Source organism: Helicoverpa zea, chromosome 5 (genome assembly GCF_022581195.2).
Source record: "Helicoverpa zea isolate HzStark_Cry1AcR chromosome 5, ilHelZeax1.1, whole genome shotgun sequence".
NCBI lineage: Eukaryota > Metazoa > Arthropoda > Insecta > Lepidoptera > Noctuidae > Helicoverpa > Helicoverpa zea.
In genome coordinates, this window is record NC_061456.1 from 11,260,692 (window position 1) to 11,280,886 (window position 20,195).

Genomic DNA, 20,195 nt, shown 5'->3' on the forward strand with positions numbered 1-20,195 from the left:
TAATAACTGTAATCGGACACTGTAATAATTTAAAGTCAAAATTAAATAAATTCTGTAATAAATTACCAGCACATTCTCAGAATTTTACTGTAATTAAATATTTAATTTAAAATAAATTCACCACGGTTAGCTGACGACCCGTATACGTTAAACGGTTTCTTAAATTACAATATTATTATGTTTATTTATTTTATATTAACTTAAAACTCAATTATTATATTAAAAATTCCCTCTTATTTACATATAAATCGGAGCAGCCCAGTCGTCCGGAGCCAGACATCATCGTAGGATATTCCTGGAATTTAAAAAAATAAATTAATCAACGAAATAATTTAATTTTGTTCATTTTAATATTAAAATTGTGTTTTTATCACAAAAAGTTAGTAGGTATTTTATAAAGTATATTACAACATTGTATTTGTATTGTAAATTCTATTTTTATTTACTTATTTTATTATATAGCTGTACTTATTAAGCTAGATTTAGAAATTGGAAATGATTTTTTTGGGAAACAATATATTTATTTAAGTTTTATTTTATTTTAATAACAAGGAGAGATCAGGTAACTTTTTGAGATATAGGTACTTACCTAAGTATGACGTCATGCATTGCAAAAATACTGCTAACCAGCATAAGTAGCAGCGATTCTGCAACTGGACCTGTGAAAGAAGACCACATTTTAATCAAAGCCAAATGAAAAGTTATAAAAATACGGTCATGTTTGCAGTAACAGTACAAAATAATTTGGTCTCGAGGTTACGTATAAATACTTTTTATAAAATGAACAAACAATAAACATAACCCATATTCTTTAACCTTTTCAATATTAAGTAAGATATATACAACTTAACAATTCCTTATTATATCCTCAAGGAACATAAAGCCGAACTAATCAGCTAATTAACTCGAACAACTTTCTCCTAATAAGTAGATAATAATACCTAGTACCTTTTTCTATACGATACGACGCGGCGACGGATACCAAAAATATTCTGAAAAGATTAACAATACGTGATAATATTGGATAATATTAAGTATATTTGTACAAACAAAATACAAGAATGTTACAACTCAAGAACTATAAGCAAAATATATCTTCGTCGTACAAATTATAAAAGAGAACTTAGATTCGACCCACAATGACTCTTCATAATGCAATTTTTATTAACGAAAATAGGACTAAAAATGACTGGAAATTCAATAATTTTAAAATACATAGAGTGCTATTTTTTTAAAATAAGTACTAAAAATATCCGCTTGCAAAAAATCCTCTTCCATTAAAAAAATATGAAATAAAATCCCCATTGTATTAATTCTCGCAAATCATAAGCAAATACGACAGCATAAAAAATATAAATTTCGCAAAAAATGTACGAACGTTAAAATTGGACGAATGCAAAAACTATTGTCCAAACGAGACGGCCATTGGACAGCGTAATATTACTTTTCCCGAAACCACATGTTACCAAAAGGATCTTTATTTAATAAACTTGATCAAATGAACAATAGATTTGGGGGTAAAAGAAGCATATTAGGAGTTGGGTGACCCGATGTGGAATATCGAAGCTAAGGTTGCCGATATTTTTTGGAAATTTGTAGCGTGGAAAATTGAACGACTGATTTGTAGATTTATCCTTCTGTCTTAAGTTATTGGAGTAAAAGACATGGAAATCTGTATGGTTGCATCTTTATGACATTGAATAATAGATATTTGGATTATTTTTGGGATAAAGCTGTATGTTTCATAACTGGAACGCACAATGTATGAAAATTTATGAAAAATTAAACATATTTTTTTTTTCTTTTTTTTTTTTTTTATTTAACACTACAAAAAGAGTGTTTTCAAACTTCGCCAAAATGCTGTGATAATCTGAAAAGTTCTTGTACAAAAATATTTTTCTAAACCTCTTGTCTATTTACAAGCCATTTCAGCCGCAACTTTATGTAAATTAAGTTACTCACATGGTTGCATAGTTTTAAGCTTATTTAAGCTTTGGTAAAAGCTAAAAAGGTAATATAATTAAAGAGTGGTATTGCGTGTTTTTATTTCCAATAAAAGTATTATATTCCCTTCAATATATAAAAGCATTTGAAACATTATCAAGGAACCAACAAAAGGTTTTTTACTAACAACATTATACCTATTCCATGAAATTTATGAATAAATTACGTTTCAGTTTTTTTTTGTGTTAAATAACAAAAAAAAAAATAATATAATAAAATTTAAACTTTTCCACACAGACCAACCCTAAACTGACCCGTGTCTCCGTCACAATATCTTTATCGATCTGGGTCCGGGTTTTTATCAACATCCAAAACAGAATTCCCTATAAGTAACAAATGACCGGCCGCTCAACCGTATTGACACAGCCCAGTTCGCGGGGTGTCGAGTAAGCACAAACTGCAAGCTTTTAGTCGGCTGGTAGCTTCTTAGGGCTCATAAACCAGTATGAAGATGAATGGTAGTACCTACTACGCACATTACAAAGATCAGGTATTTGGCCGGTAACAGACCGACTGAAAACTTTGACTGGAATCAAGACTTTCTTTACATTATTTTTTTTGCCAAACATCGGGTATTGACACAGCCGAGTTCGCGGTGTTGCGGATAAGCAAAATTTAATGTTGACGATAAAGATGCATCGTTTGCGCCAGATTTTGAGGGGATGGCAGTATTACTGGGGTATTTATACTGCTTTAATTATGGTGACATTGTATTAAGTAATACAAAGATATTTTGTAATATAGTTTGTTGATTGAGAAATAACTACAGCATCAATCAATAAGACGCACAAATTACACATTTTGACACACTTTTGCAAAAGGAGTAAGTGAGTTTTATACAAAACAGGATACAGTAAAACAGTATCTATAGTAAAGAGAGTAGTAAGTTTCCAATGAATATATTGGTAAGTGAATTACGCCTAAGCACAAAAGTAGCCTATAACTGACTACTTACTATTCTCAACTATCTATTAAAGATATGACAACCTAAGACTAATTATTATCTAGCTAGTACATTGTACAAGAGATCTCCTTCATTGTAAGGAACCACTCAGTACATTTACCAACTCATCGTATTAACGTCATTATAATAGACATCTTCATCTTTATTCGTTCTGAATAGTATTGTCTATAACCTAAACAAATAGTGTGCTATTATTTATTTATTGGCCCATCAAACAAAGTATCGGGTGATTTCGTAAAAAAACTGTTTGGAATATATTTTCGAGAGTTGTTTGGCTGAATGAGAGGCAATGTCTGAGTTTGAGGAACAAAAATAAATTGTTTAGTCCGTAACCTATGGTAATAAAGTTATTTAAATAAATAAAATATCAACGTAGGCTTAAATTATTCATCAATACTCGTAAAAAATATTTTCAAAAGTCAAAAGTCAAATCATTTATTTCATTTAGGCTTTCACAAGCACTTATGAACGTCAAAAAAATATAAATAAAGTTGATTCTAGTTGCCCATTCCGAAAGTAGCTCCCTATGGAGAAGAACGGGCAAGAAACTCCATGGTTCATTTCAATCATTTTATCGAATGAAACCCTACAGGGCGATAACTTCTCCATAATTTGAATTGATCAAAGCCTTTTTTATTGTACAGTGAAAATTCATTGATGTCACTCTTGGCCGGTTTCAGAGTTTTTTCACCCTAATCAAAAGATAAACCGCAAACAAAAGAACTAATTTACTGGCCATCAATCGATTGGTTAATATGAATAAAAGTTTTAAAACCATCACCTATTAGATTAAATTTAAAGCCAAAAAGTGAAATACCTAATGAAATTCTTTAAGAGGACACACATTTGTAGGGTAATCAAACGACACGTATTTCAGTAACCTTATAATAAAAGAGCAACATCAATATCAGTGACAAACAACAAACCAGGACAAATAATAAACCGGTTTATGATAAAAGCAAATACGATTCTTTGGCTATAAATACGGTTTTATCTCATCTTAATGCTTGAGCGTAGTGTAAACATGGGCCGATCAGGCTGAGGGATGTGTAAGGTGTAGGTCTCGTTGATAGCGGGAGAGAAACAGTGGCTTATTTTATGTGTCGTGCGGTGAAGTATACATTGGTATCAGGTATCTACTCTACACAGGAATTTATGCTTACTTACTGTGGTTTAAAATTGGTATCATGTATGTTGAATATGGTGATATTTTGGGTTCATTCGTCATCTCGACACACTTAACTCACCACTAATAATTAAAAAAAAAATATTGTGAAGGAGTTTGGGAATCCATATTTGCGTTTCAAGCGTTTGCTAAGCGGACGTTCAGTGGCCGATGATATTTGTGACACAGAAAAGGAATGTAATCGACTGTACTTTTTACTTGAATTCGGGTTAAATTCTAAAACGTGTCGACTTGGTGAAAACATAAAAGTGTATAATTTAAGTTTTACTAACTGAACACGAATCAAAATCTCAACGTGTCGAGTTGACGACATGATAAATGTTAAAATTTTGAGTTTCACCAAGTGGACACATTCGTGGTGAGTTAAGTGTGTCGAGATGACGAATGACCCATATTTTGTATACTTATACTTTTGTATATTTTTTTTGTACTCACTCGCTGTTGTTATAATTTATTTTATTTTACTCTTGTCTAAATATGGTACAAGCATAAGTGAGAAAAGATTTAATTTCATGATCAGATTTAATATAATACTCAGCTTAAATGTTGAACCATTTTCTAAAAAAACACGCTAAAAGAAACTTCCTTGAAAAAATATTTGATCTTTCTTCCGTTCTTGCTAACAGTGCGACAAAGTCCTTAAGTCCAAACTCAAATATTTCTTGGGAAAAACTTGTAGTAACTTCTTTTCTGCTTAGTAAAGCTCTTGTGATTAATTAAGCGCTTTTTACGTTAAACAGAGAGAATTTGCTTCGACTAATTGCTTAGCGATCGAATTCTTAAAGTGTTTCGATGTTCAGTTTCTTTTAAGCTGACTTTTAAAATGTTTTTTGCGCGTTTTACATGTACTTATCTGCTAGAGTATTTTTAGTTGGGAATCGTGTCAACTGGATTAGGCGTTTATTTTGTTAGTTTAGTTTTTTGTAGTAGTATTTTGGGGTACGTAGAATTTGTAGTTTGTAAATGTTTCAATTGTTGTAATAGAATTTTCTAAAAACTACAGTGGGTCGAGTGATTGGTAGGTACCTATATTTCGTTTGTTTTAAATTAAGTTCTCAGAAAATAGGGCGATATTGTATACTCATATTAATCAAAATGAAATATTTGTTGTTTTATTAGTATTTCAATGAATTTTAATAACATTTCATCAACAATACAAACTTAATGATTAGTTTCATTTCTAGGAATAGAAAAAACCAACAAAACTGTTCTATTTTCATTAGAAAAGTTGCGAATAAATTATTAACTTTTAGTATAACTTAACAAGAAATATATTAATACAAAATTATTCCTTGTATTTTCTTAAGAAGGGAAAACTTCGCTTTTGTCTTTAACATCAATCAGATTTTTTATTTTATTTATATCTCGAAGACTTTTGCGTGAGCCTGTCAGTGGCAGGTCAGACTTTTTCTTTGTTTTCCTTTATAAAATTAATTCTTTATTTATAGGCCACGATATAGTTTTCATAGTTTACTACTTGAAATATCTTTTAGTACTAACTTAATTTACGTTTCGAATAATACCTAGCTGAAAATAACATATTGTTTGAGTATTTATAAATAACATTGTTGTAATCATACATAGGTGTCAAATTCTTTCCCAGCTTTTTTATGTCACCATGATTCGACTGACTATCTGACCTCCTCAACCCAGTTACCAGGACGACGCAATACGAGAGGTAAGATTTTCTGGCTTTCTGAAACAAATGACAGTTTGGACTCAGTGCACGTGCCTTCCGAAACTCATACACATTTATAAAAGTACAATAATTGTACTGGTTCTTTAATTGTATTCGGTAACTCAATCCAGTACAAATCCTACTAAATATTAATTAACCGTCCAGTTTCCTACAAAACTCGCGGACGTGTTTAATCTGACAACTGACACTGTAATTTCTTCGTAACACAATTAAAAAGTTAATTAACTACAATACAGATACGATGCAGAATAATTTAAGATGTTTAATTTGCATTAACCCTTTTTCAAAATATTCAGAAATTAGCTTTCAATGTTTATTGATGTTTCAGATTTTTATTTAATAAGCTAGAGGCTTTTAATATAAATTGCCCGATGAAAATAATGAGCATATCCTAGTAGCGAAATTGACATACTGTACTGAGCAGCTAGATATATTGCTTATACCTACATATGATCCAAAACTTTTCAGGACGAGATGATATCATATTAACCTATTACTCTGAAGAACACGATATTCACTATTATTACTAACTCTCGGCAACAACCACCTCACAATCAAAAAGGCGACCACTCAACTAACACACACACACACACACACACACATAAATAATGCAACGCAATAACAAGTCGCCTAACCTAACTGCGGTATACCCCTGTTATTACGACCCCCCCACCCCTGGCAACCCCCTCCAGACCCCTCGTCCCATAGCGACATTCTTATGTGACAACGATTTATCCAACATGTATTGTGCCCAGTTAATTTATAGAGCCGTTTAAAATACGGCCGGAATTGCGCTCGTATAAAAATTTCGTGCTTAACATTTTGGGTTATGAATTTCGAAGTGATTTTCACCTGCGGTTTAGTGGGAATGAATTAATTAATGTGTAGTGTGAAAGTATTTAATCGTGTTTTTCGGTAAGATTAAAATGCGAATATAACTCTGTATGTATGTGGCACTTTTCGCTTTCACGCCAAAACTATTAAATAGATTTAAATCTGGTTCACAGACAGTCCAGACTTCTAGAAAGGAACTAATACTACTTTTTAACCTTGTGCGCGAAGTAAGTACTTCCTTCGTACACACATGATAATTGTAACAGCTATGTATCATCATCATCATCATCATCAGCCTATCGCAGTCCACTGCTGGACATAGGCCTCTCCAAGTGCACGCCACTGAGATCGATTTTCGCTATGTATATGTAAACTAAAATGAACATCAATCTTCATCTTAAAACTAAAAACTTTTCAATATAAGTTTATCTTATAAAGTAAAGACTTGATGAGATTTCTTTTTAATTATACTATCTTTTGCTAGTCATTCTGAATTAAAATTTTACACACTGCAGACTAAACAGTCGGCCAACAAGTTGTGTCAATGGTTGGCAATTTTTTTTTTAAAGAAAATCTTGATTCAAATAATTTTTAGTTAGTCTGATACCACCTAAACACCATAATTTATTGCTCGTCATACATTTTGAAAAAATATGAAATTAAGTATAGTTTGGGAAGTAATATACATTATAGATCAAGGTAAAAGTATGACGAGCGCTAAAATATATCTCAGGACGTATTATGTATTATATTATATCCCATAGTAAAAAGCCGGCTTTATACTGATTAACGAACCTAAAGAAACTATCGGCTGACTAAAAGTTTTTAGTGTGCGAATACTCTAAGTATCAAGAAAATATAATTTTCTATAGTCTAACCTAACCTAACCAAACCTTAATTTTACGTGAGCTGAGATAAATTCTATTAAAGTTGCTGAATGTGATTTTGGCTTTGAAATTCAACTTTTATAATAAAATTAAAGAAATATAAGTTCATTATAGGTATTGTACGGGTTTGCATTTTTTTGCTTTGAATGAGAAGGCTTTTTCGTGGCTTTTTCATATTGACATTACGAAATATATTATAATATACACGATTTAATGCTCTAAATTGAACGACAACTTAAATGCTGATGTGGAGCCGTGCTGTTGCGGTGCCGCTATACTGTGCCATGACCCTTAGTCATATTCGTGGATGAAAATATCGTTAAAGTGAAAAAAAAAACAACTGAAAGAGTATAACATAAGAAACATCCAAATATGTTTTCCTAATTATAGGCCCCCATGACGGATATAAATTACTTACGAACATAATGACACAGAACCATCTACATCACCATGTATTATGAGTACAACATAAAGCGAGCAACCATGCAAACACAATTTTCCATAAATTGGTTTAAAATGAGAAGCTAGAACATTATCCGTAATACATTTCACTATTCACGACCCTTGAACATAATTATGGGTAAGATGAAAGGCATACATAATTATGGGATCCTAGTCTCCCTTCCCCCGAAGTCCCCGTCCCTGTAGTCCCCCATTTATCTACACGCAGTTTTTATGGTAATTACACTTTTATCGTTATGTCTTAATTCAATTTTACGTGGAAGTTGAATTGGGACGTGTTCAGAAGGGATTTTGTTGGTTATGATAGATATTTTCTTGAATATAAGGACGTGGTAACAGTGTTCTTTTAGATTAAGATGTTTTTCTTCAGGTTTTGACTGCTTTCTTGCATAAAAAAGTGAAATAAGTTGCGTGGAGAGAATGCTTGTAAGTCCGTATTTTAACCTGAAAAAGATCCCGACCACCTCCGAGAACCTCCTCTTTTTTGAGAAGTCGGCTAATAATACAGGAATGGTGAAGACAAAATTATTAAATATTTGACAATCTTCAGAAAATTTGTTCATCAGATGATGTTGATGATGTGTGAAAAAAAAGTCGTGGTGGCCTAGTGGGTAAAGGACCAACCTCTCAAGTATGAGGGCGCGGGTTCGATCCTAGGTCAGGCAAGTACCAATGCAACTTTTCTAAGTTTGTATGTACTTTCTAAGTATATCTTAGACACCACTGACTGTGTTTCGGATGGCACGTTAAACTGTAGGTCCCGGCTGTCATTGAACATCCTTGGCAGTCGTTACGTCTGACACCAGTCTAACCGAGGGGTATCGGGTTGCCCGGATAACTGGGTTGAGGAGGTCAGATAGGCAGTCGCTTCTTGTAAAGCACTGGTACTCAGCTGAATCCGGTTAGACTGGAAGCCGACCCCAACATAGTTGGGAAAAAGGCTCGGAGGATGATGAGATGATGTTAACTGTGGTATAGTTAGTTGGTAAGAAGAGTGTTAACTACAATCGAAAGTAAAAATTTCTCAAAAAATAGAATATAAAAAGGCGGATTAGGCCGGAAGAGCTTGTATCATTAAGATATTTAAAGGAACAAGAGTGGCCGGATGATCAATTCGTTAAAGCTAAGGCAGCAACGTTGAAAGTATAATAAATTATTTTAATTACCTGACGCTCTTAGCTAATAAGTCTTGGTGAAATCTTGTCGAGTTAACGTTTTAAGCCTTCTTAAAAAGTCATGTTATTTTAAGAGCTTTAAGTATAGCCGTTAATAGTCGGTTTTAAGGTATTCTTATGATGTAATAAACAGCGGTTTACATATTTTCTTGTAGGTTTCTTCCTATTTGGAACAAAGACCTCATTTAAGTTTCTCTCGAAGCGTGTTAGTGCCTACTTAAAAAGCAAACTGTAAATACTGGGCGATTTGTACTCATTATATCCATAAACCAGAGAAATGGACATATAATGTGTTGCATTAAGAAGCAAAGATGTTTTTTAGAAAAAAATTTCATGTTGTAATTTCAGGTTACTCAACTATCAAATCGTATTCGCCCGTTTTGAATATTAAAACTAGCTATAGATTTTTTCAATTTAATTTAAAAGATTAATTTAAAACTGACCGTATCTGAAGCAGCCTTTATCATAAGGCAGATACTCCCTTCGTCTGAATAATGGAGTTTCAGGTTACACTTTTATTGTAATTTATTACAAAACTTATTTGCTTTTAACGCCGCGGGCTTTTCCACTAATTATTCAGTTATTTTCCCTCGGCGCAATAGATATACGATATTGGCACGTAAATCAAAGGAATTAGTGGATTTAATGATCATTTTCGTTTGATGATTAATTAGGAGCTGAGTGAGAATGGTAGGAGTGGTTATAGTGTAATTTAAGAATTTTGTTTACACTGAGCAAGAAAATTGAGTATATATTTGATAAAAAATAATTGATAAGAAAAATAACCCTAACTTAGGGTTAGATACAGATTCCAAATTATTTAAAAATACGTTTCATTTTCATGAATGACTGCTGCAATAGGTTCACACTTATTTCATGAAAAATGCGAGTGATATGTAACCATTACGTAACATAACAGTGTATTGTTGCTTGTAAAATTGAACGAAATAATAAAATTCTACCACAAGTTCAAATTCTCATCAGAGTCACCAGAGTCAGAGTTAAACTGTATCGTTGGTTCGATACAGTTTAAATAGGTACAATCCAAAAACCAAGACATATCTTTGAAATTGGACATTTTACCACACTTAATATAACCTAACCTCACGACTCATATTGATAGTCACCTCACTAATCACATGACCAACAAAAACAGTTTAAATTCAGCTCAAAAACTAATCAGAAGATCAAGCAAATACGTGACATTTATGCAAGTGCATGGCTTGTAATGATACGAGGATCGGGGAAGCTCGCGTTAAACTAAGATAAACTGTCGTTTAACGGCGACACGCGTTTGACAATCTTTGGGAAGAACGATATTATTAGCATACGCTGTGTTATCTTATGATAGAACTAGCTTTTGCCCGCAACTTCGTTCGCGTGGAATAGTGACTACCAGCAGATTTTTGATTTGACCAATAGATGGCGCTATATGTCCGGAATAATTTTATTTTTATTTTTTTTTGTAATAAAAACTATCCTATGTCCTTTCTCAAGTTTCAAACTATGTCTGTACCAAATTTCACACAAATCGGTTCAGTAGTTTAGGCGTGAAGAAAAGACAGACAGACAGACAGACAGACAGACAGAGTTACTTTCGCATTTATAATATTAGTTTGGAATAGTTTGGAATAGTTTGGAATTGGATAAAGTATATTTTTTAGGTCACTTTACATATTCAAAACTATTTCATGTTTATTTCTCTAGTACCGAAAAATATGATCAAAGTAAGTTACTGTTACAGCCTTTTTATCATCCCACTGCTGGGCACAGGCCTCCTCTAACGCGGAGAAGGATTCAAAGTAGGTACTGATGTTTATTTAAAAAAAAAATACAATTCATGTTATTTTTGTCATTTAAAAAATCTTTTTTAAAACTTTCATAAAATACAAAATAACAAAGATGTACACGAAAAATCATAAAATATAGATAAACGCAGTTTAAACTAAGATTGACGGTCGTTTAACAACGTTCAAACAGCGACGCGTGTTGACAATTTTTGGTACGCCACCAGTGTTTAGTATGCACCGCGCTGTATGACAGAAATTTAGTTACGTCACAAGTTTTGACAGATTTTATTCGCGTATTGTAAAATGGCGGAGTATTGTTGTGAAGTAATTTTGCTGAGATTTTTTAAAAATATTTCAAAGGTAGACATAAGAATTATTGTATCGTTCATTAAATTAAAAGCACCCAAAGTCAGACTTTTGATTCAAAACAACTAAAGCATGTTGTTTTTACTCGGAAGTGGGTCTCAATTCGTTGGATTTGCCTTTATCCAAAATATGTATTTTCCGATTTGTTAATAACTTTGACACTGATCTTTATTTTCAACTGATAACGGTCTGCCATTCTTGAAATATATTTGACACCAAGTAAGAATTCCTGACACCAAAATAGTGACGCATACGCTAACATTAATCATGAGACGTTATTGTCACCAGGTTATGTGGTAACGTACATGTAGGAATCCTTGCTCATTACTGATTATACCTTGTGAAGAATAATGTATGTAGTATGCGTGATGTTTATAATATGTCGGTGGTAAAAGGGTTAAAAAAAATATTATTTTAATGTAAAACGTTGCCAGTCAACTGGGTTAAGGTCAGATGGGCAGTTAGTCCTCCTAAAACACTGGTACTCACTCAGCTTTATCCGAGTAGATTGGAAGGCAACCCCAACATAGTTGGTAAAAGTCAATGAAAACTTTGTTATCGTTATTTTTAGCGATTAGTTCTATGTTTTCTACAGAGCGATACATAGAACCGGGAATTTCAGCCAAGTGACTGGCTTCTGGTTTGATAATCTATATTTAGATAATCTAAGAAAAGGTTTATTAATTCGAGAACGCATAGCTAATGTACCATAGTAAGTCCAGGGTCACTCGCTTGTGAAACTGTTTTGCTTGTGTCTTATTTTGATACCACAATGTATATATATAAGTTACATTGCATAGAGAAAATCCCTGCAACTAAACTATTTAATCATTTTCAAAATTCCAATAAAATACCTGAATATTTTAGACGAATGCGAATTAAATGTAATTGAAAAGCAGTGGCTAGAACTTGATAGCTTTAATTTGTAACTGAAAAACTATTCTGAAGTCAAGAACCAGCAAGTCAATGAGAAATGTAATAACTCAAGCGTTCTCTTAACAAAAACTAATGAAACTTCTATTTTAGGATTACTTAATTAATTTGTGTGGAGTTTCTTTAGGGAGGTGTTAGAAAATAATATGATAAATAAAGCTGTTTGATTTTAAAATACCAAGTTAAATACAATAGTTGAAACATACTTTGGCCGGAGAATGTGCATTGATATCCAGTGTGGCAATACGGCCAGCCTTTGGGGCATGATCCCCACTGATACATTATTTAATTTTCCATATTTTTATAATACAGTTGATTAAAATTGTGTGTCATGTAATATTTGTTTTAATTGAATTAAATAACCAAAAAGGGTACCTAAGTACAATGCAAATAAATGTTATGCAAGTCTTGCGTGAGCAATATCTCACCAGAATCGTTCGGAAAAAGGTTACTGTCGGGTGTTTTCGTTCTTGTTCCATTAAAATCTATACCTTCTTCCGAAGCCACTTTAAATCAATACACACGATACCAACTTATTTCCAAGTCACTCAACAACTTGCATAAGAAAATATCCACTTAACACTCAAATGGTGGGGGCAAATGAAAGAAAAAAACTTGGGGGCCAAAGACAAAAAGGACTGTGCCTAATGGGAGCAAGTTTGGGGAACACTTTAGCTAAACACTCACTAATGGAAATGGAAGCCAGCCAGCAAAGTAACACGGGTTCGGTTGTTTTTTATAATTCACCCCTTACTGCTGCCAAATTGCGTTTTTGGGCAGAAATTTTGGTTATATTTGTGGCTGTGATTTGAGTTTTTGCAGCTACTTGTTTAAAATGTGTGTGTTCCAATTGTATAGCTCAAAAAGAAACATGAAAACAGTCGAAACACATGAAGTATAAAAGTCGTAGTAAACGTAATATCATCAAAACAATTTAAGTTTAGAATCCTAGGCAATTTTTTTCATACATTACTTTTCTTAAATTGCCTCGTGTAATGAATTACTTAGTCTATTTTTTTAATCTTATCAAGATAAAAGTTGCTCATACAAAAATAAATCCTACCTCCATTCACATAAAGTACACTTCCAACAGTTACAAAGAAACAATTTCTAAAAATTCTCACCTAATGTAACCCTAGAAAGTTCAAGTAGAAAAATTTCAACACTTAACAAGTTCACGACTGAATCATTTGGGGGCAGTTACAAACACCTGTACCGCGACTCTTGAATTATTGCTAAAGTTCGTTTTTTTCATTCAGAAGAGGGCTACACCTGGTATTTGGAGGTCTGTTTTGATCTAATTCCGAGGTCTGGTTATCACATTAATGGTTATTTTGATTGAAATTATGGAGAGCTTTTTGATAAATAATTAAGTTTAGATTGTATACGAATAGGTGTGTATAAAATTATTTGTGAAAATGTAAGTAAAAAAAAAAATACTTTTAACAAATTGCAATGACATCAGTTATTCGAACTCAAGCAATATACGTCAAAAACTTGTCAATTGACGATATAACTTCGCTTCAAAGAAAAACGCCGCTGAAAAACACATACTAGCAATCACTGTACATTCGCATACAAAGCGCTCCAATCTTCGCACAATCGCTCGCTCCAACCTCCGCTCGCTCCAAAACAAAGAAACGTTAGCGACACAACTCACAGAACCAATTTACTACAATTTTTAATTTACAAAGCAAGTTTCTGCGACTGTACGTAACAAACCCACCTTGTTTACGATCACAGTTTAACCGATTGCTCTCATTTATTCCCGATAAGTTTCCACTTTTGTTTGTTTTATAAACAAACTGCTACAATAACTTTGGTAGAAAATTTGCCACCGTTACAATGAAAAATGTAACTTAACACCTTGTAATAAAGTTCAATTTCAAGTGTGAGGTTGTGCTGTTTTTATTTATGCTGAAATTGAAATTTTGCGCCTGTAAATGCGTACGTTGGAAGTTTGCGTAGATCCGCTTAATTGTATAAGTTCGATATCGAAATAGGTTTCATTTAACTTGTTTTTATCCCGTCTGCGGTTATTGTACATGAAAATAAATTATTTTTATCGTGGCGGACCAACTATTTGTTTTCATCAAAATTAATTTGTACATTCGATTCAAAGTGTTTAGGTGTAGGTATAATAAACAAAATTATTAATTTTTGAATTGAATAATTTTAGACGGATTTCATGTTATTTTAATTTTTAGTCTGTTAAGTAGCTGTGGAAAAACTATATCTACTCTCAATAGCATCATGCAAACATGACCAATTATCTTGTAAATATTAGCAATAATTCAAATCCGATACCTCCTTTCAGCCTCTAAATGTCTTATTCTGATATCCTCAGTATCTAATTGAAGTGGACAGCCAGCCAGTCAGAAGATTATAGTTCGGCCATTCAGAGAATGCGTTCCTGACACGTCGCGATTGAACTGACGACGTAATAACATTCATTGATTATTGATATAATAATGTTGTTTTAATGCTCCTCAATTGTTAAAACGGTAAACAACCAGCAAAAATATTTTTATCGTAACTGCAACGCCATTGCAAAGTTACGTCGTCAGTTCAATCGCGACGTGTCAGGAACGCATTCTCTGAATGGCCGAACTATAATATACTCCTATATACAAGGGATCGAATGCTAGCCACAGGTATGCCACCATCTCAATTACAGTAGTTTAGCTCCATTAAGTGTACCTGGAAATCTAGACTGAATCTCAGGTGATATAGTGACAGAAGATATTGATTAATGACAAGCACTGGTAGTCTATACTGATATAACAAACAGGAAACATTTTGTTTGTGTTTGTAAAGGCTCCAAAATTATTCAACCGATTTAAAAAATTCTTTCACTGTTGGGAAGCTACATTATTTCTGAGTAAATTATGCAATATTTTATCTGGGTACGGGCAGTAGTGCTCAACGGACGTGGGTGAAACCGCAGGAACACAACCAGTTGTTAATAATGACCAATGAAGTGGTGATGTTGAAGGATATAATTGATGATTTAGTGCATCAAATAAAACAATTATTTTATATTCTGCCACGCATTTTTTGAAAAAGAATTTATAAACTATATGCCATTCTTGTTGATGGTGAATTCTATTCAGTCAAACGAGGAGTAAATCTTAGCAACCAAGATCCCATAGCCCGAACAACAATATTAAATCCTTCACAATAAAGGGCCAGAGAACAAATTCTTAAAACAAAAGACAAACATTATGAACATCAATTTAACTTTGGAACATCACGACTGAAATACTGAAGTCAGCATCAGATTGTAAGTATTACAAACGTCTACTTTTATATACAAATACTCAGAACAACTTCTACTAATACAATAATTGTTTTGTCTGTTTCCAAGTTAATGTAAGCAGCGGCGCTTCAACTTTTATACTAATTAGCAATTAAGTTATCAAAATTCGTTGAGTTCATTCTGGGCTGGCGTTGACTGTAAAATGAATTGTACTGTTGGAGATTTGTGTTGCAGTTCCACTATATTATTGTTATACATGTATAAAAATGAAACCCGCTTTCCGTTGACACGACATAACATGAAAACGGCTTGACCAATTTGGCTGAAAATTAGAGGGGAGGTAACTTAGACCCGGGAGAAAGTTTTTGTCACCATCCGGCTACAGGACGCGATGTATATAAAATGTGAAGATAAAGTAACTATATACTTAAGATAATTTGACTGTACATAATTCATCAATTCTTAACATCTTTTCACCAATGTCTATACTAATTTTCATTTACTGTTTCTATAGATGACAGTTATCGTTCCTACATATGTTACCTACTGTTTCCATCATCAAATACTTAAAGAAGAGTTTTATATTGAAAATGAGTAAGATTTTTGAACCATATGCGAATCAGTACTTGTATATTTGTAATATGACCGTAGTTACCGAGCCGACCTCTAAAAATATATTCAAACTTTCACATTTGATCAAATAAATGTCAACATCAGCTTGTCACAAAGTATTTACAAACAAATCTGTAAATAAATCGTAATGCCAGCTTCAGCTAACCTCATTTCTAGACCCAACACTTTTTGCCTAAATTGTGAACTTGCAAATTAGTATTTGCTCAAATATTTGCGTTAGGTGTTGGCACACATTAATCATCATCAATCTGGGCTTTCCGTCCTGCGTTGACGTTCACTTCCCGTGTTCCTTCTCCCATCTGACCCCCTCAACAGAGTTACTTGGACAACACAATACTCCTTGTCAGGTTTTCTGGCATCTGACTACTCATAACGACTGCCAAAGGTGTACAATTTACAGCAGTGACTTTTAAACGTGCCTTTCAAATTACCATTCATCAGTGTCAATGCCCATAATCCGGCCACACATTGTCACAAAAGTTGGTGCCAACGTCCAACATATGACACCGGCCTACAGTAATTTGTTTAGTGTTTCGTATTTCTGAATCAAATTAAACGCGAACAAAATTCTGCGGCTGACAGTTCTATATGTTTCAATTAATCTTTGAACATTCCGATTAATAAATTATTCAGAGAAGGCTTTTGACAATTTGATGTTGAGTGGAATCAAATATGAATGGTGAAACACTATTGTAATTGCAACGGGGGATATTTTTGTCTATGAAATTGAAATCTATGATATAGATGGGTTGATTGTTTGGTACACTTAAGTTAATTAGATGGCAGAATTAGATTAGCATTGTTGTGTGGCTAATCGATGGATATTTCGCATATAAAGCACGCTAATTGTTCAGGGTCTGAATATTAAAGATACCCTACCTTATGTGATGATTTTACCAATCAATATACACCATCCAAAAAAATACTCAAACTACTACGCCCATATACTCGTACGGTAAAATATTTTAATAATAATAAAACATTTCGAACTGACTACGCTTCGTTATACCTTCAAGCGAGCATCACTAATGAAGTGACTCGTAAATTGGATCCGATGTAATATGCAAAATGTTCACGGAGCGCAAATTGTTTAATAGTCGCTAAAACGGGAAATGCTTTTTATTATGTACTGCAGTTTTCGGTATGTTATGAGGTTTTCGGGATGCCTATATAAAAATTATGTCACTTGGATGACGTCACAGAGAGAATGTTGGGAAGAAGACAAGTTACGCTTACCCCAAATAAAGCATTGGATTGCTCGAGACGAATATGGGTTAATATTTTAAGTTCTTCTCCGCTAGTATTACTTGCGATGACTCTCGGTACCCGGACAAAAAACCTATATACCTATGTATTTTCTCAGGTTCTAAACTACCTATGTACAAAAAAGATATTTGAATCAGTAGTTTGGGCCCAAAAGAGTGACAGACAGACAGAGTAACTTGATTTTGCACTTATCTAGACACACGGCAGTGTGTCCGCCAAGTTCGAGCAAAAAAAGCGACACTCCGTGCGTTATATTACACGAACCATTTCGGACCAAATTCGACCCCTCTATAACTCAAAATCTATTTTATTTACGCATATCAAATTTCTATAGAGATTCTATAGAATATATATATATTCGTATCTGTTGAGACTCCCTCACTTATCTAAAATACAAAATTTTATTAATATACCTATTGTAGGTCTTGAAATATTGACGTCAGAAAATCGCTATTTTTACTATACACTCACTGACTCACTCATCAAAAACCTAGACCACTTCCAATGGTCGTATTGACTTGAAATTTGGCATGGAGGTAGGTCTTTATGTCAAGGTAAAGGGAAAAATCTGAAAATGGCCAAGTGTGAGTCAGTTTCAAAATAATGAAGGTGTAAGGAACTAAAACGAACTAAAATCTATATTTATATAAGGTGCTTTATTATTACCTGCCAGGACTTGAATGGAGGGTAGTATTGCGTTTATAGATTACAATAGTAAATATAATTTTGATTATTTGTCATATTTTTTTTATAAAAAAAAAATACGAATAAAGGATGATGGGTAAAATTGGCCGGTATATCCAATAAAAACCATTCGCATATCAAATGATAGCTTATACCCTAAGCTTCATTTTTTGTTATGGGCAAAACCTTGTAAACCACCGGAGAACGAAGATATAGCACCTGATAGCATAGGATAGCCCATGGACTGGAACCACTTAATTGCGTATGGGAGGGATGTTTAAGTGCATTATTATTGTCAATAACTGTCAGAACGAGTCACAGAAGGTGTCTGTGCCCATATTTTCCAAGTTTATTGAAAAAAAAAAAGATTATTTAGCAGGTAGTATTTACAACGTATGGTGTACGTATTCCGCCGTTCTGGTGAGTCTAAACGGCATAACCAATAAAAACGATTCGCATATCAAATGATAGCTTATACCCTAAGCTTCATTTTTTGTTATGGGCAAAACCTTGTAAACCACCGGAGAACGAAGATATAACACCTGATAGCATAGGACAGCCTATGGACTTGAACCACTTCATTTTGTATGGGAGCGATGTTTAAGTGCATTATATTACTGTCCATATTAGTCAGGACATATCACAGAAGGTGTCTGCGCCCATATTTTCCAAGTTTATTGAAAAAAAAAAATATTGAGCAGGTAGTATTTATAGCGTATGGTGTACGTATTCCGCCGTTCTGGTGAGTCTAAACGGCATAACCAATAAAAACGATTCGCATATCAAATGATAGCTTATACCCTAAGCTTCATTTTTTGTTATGGGCAAAACCTTGTAAACCACCGGAGAACGAAGATATAACACCTGATAGCATAGGACAGCCTATGGACTTGAACCACTTCATTTTGTATGGGAGCGATGTTTAAGTGCATTATATTACTGTCCATATTAGTCAGGACATATCACAGAAGGTGTCTGCGCCCATATTTTCCAAGTTTATTGAAAAAAAAAAAATATTGAGCAGGTAGTATTTATAGCGTATGGTGTACGTATTCCGCCGTTCTGGTGAGTCTAAACGGCATAACCAATAAAAACGATTCGCATATCAAATGATAGCTTATACCCTAAGCTTCATTTTTTGTTATGGGCAAAACCTTGTAAACCACCGGAGAACGAAAATATAACACCTGATAGTATATTATAGCCGACTGAAACCGCTTTGGTACGTATGCTTTATAAAAAAAACATATCTTCTTATTATAAATCTACGACAAAATATTTTCCTAGTTTGACATTTCCATTTTTCACATTATAATACCCATAAAAACTAGGTTTCAAGATGGAACTAATAAGCCGTCGATGTGTTTTATGCCCTCGATCGGTCTATCGAGCAACACAGCGACATCTTTTAGGAGCAAACATGCTCCAGCAACCTGTTTTAGCAGAGTATATTCGACAACAGGCTTTGGAAGAAGTAAGTACAAACACAACATACTCAAACATCATCTCCCGAGCCTTTTCCCAACTATGTTGGGGTCGGCTTCCAGTCTCACCGGATGCAGCTGAGTACCAGTGTTTTATAAGGAGCGACTGCCTATCTTACCTCCTTAACCCAGTTATCCGATCAACCCAATACCCCTTGGCATTGGTACTTGTTTTGGTACTTTTTAGTAGTTTCTAAGACTTTAGGCTATAAACATTCCTACTTATTATATTAGTAAAGAAGCATAAATATCTCATGCGTCATGATACGTACATTTTCAGATCGAATTCAATAACGGAAGGGCTGTTTGTCATCGCTGTTGGCAAAGAGCGTTAAATAATATTAGACAACAAGAAGCACTCGTCCCTGCACCAATACCAGACCAACTACCAGCACAAGGAAGTATTAACGTTCCTCAATATAGGAGAGCTCCTAACAGGGGTGATCATTGCGTTTACAACTATTGTCACAATCCCACTCGTCACCGCATCCCACATAATGTGAAATTCTATTTGTTATGTGAATGCAATTTGTATATTCCTAGCAATGCTAGAGTATGCATAGAGCATT

The 20,195-nt window shown here is 33.6% G+C and overlaps 1 protein-coding gene across 1 annotated transcript in view; it reads right to left on the minus strand.

The window, feature by feature from the left end:
* Positions 1–279: 279 nt before the first annotated feature.
* LOC124630675 (cell adhesion molecule 3-like) overlaps positions 280–20,195 on the minus strand; it is a 234,441-nt gene continuing 214,525 nt past the window's right edge. Inside the window, exons 8-9 of the mRNA XM_047164639.1 lie at positions 590–659; positions 280–295 (exon numbers count right to left, since the gene is read on the minus strand). Coding sequence (XP_047020595.1) covers positions 280–295; positions 590–659 — 86 coding nt within the window. The remainder of the gene's footprint in view (positions 296–589; positions 660–20,195) is intronic.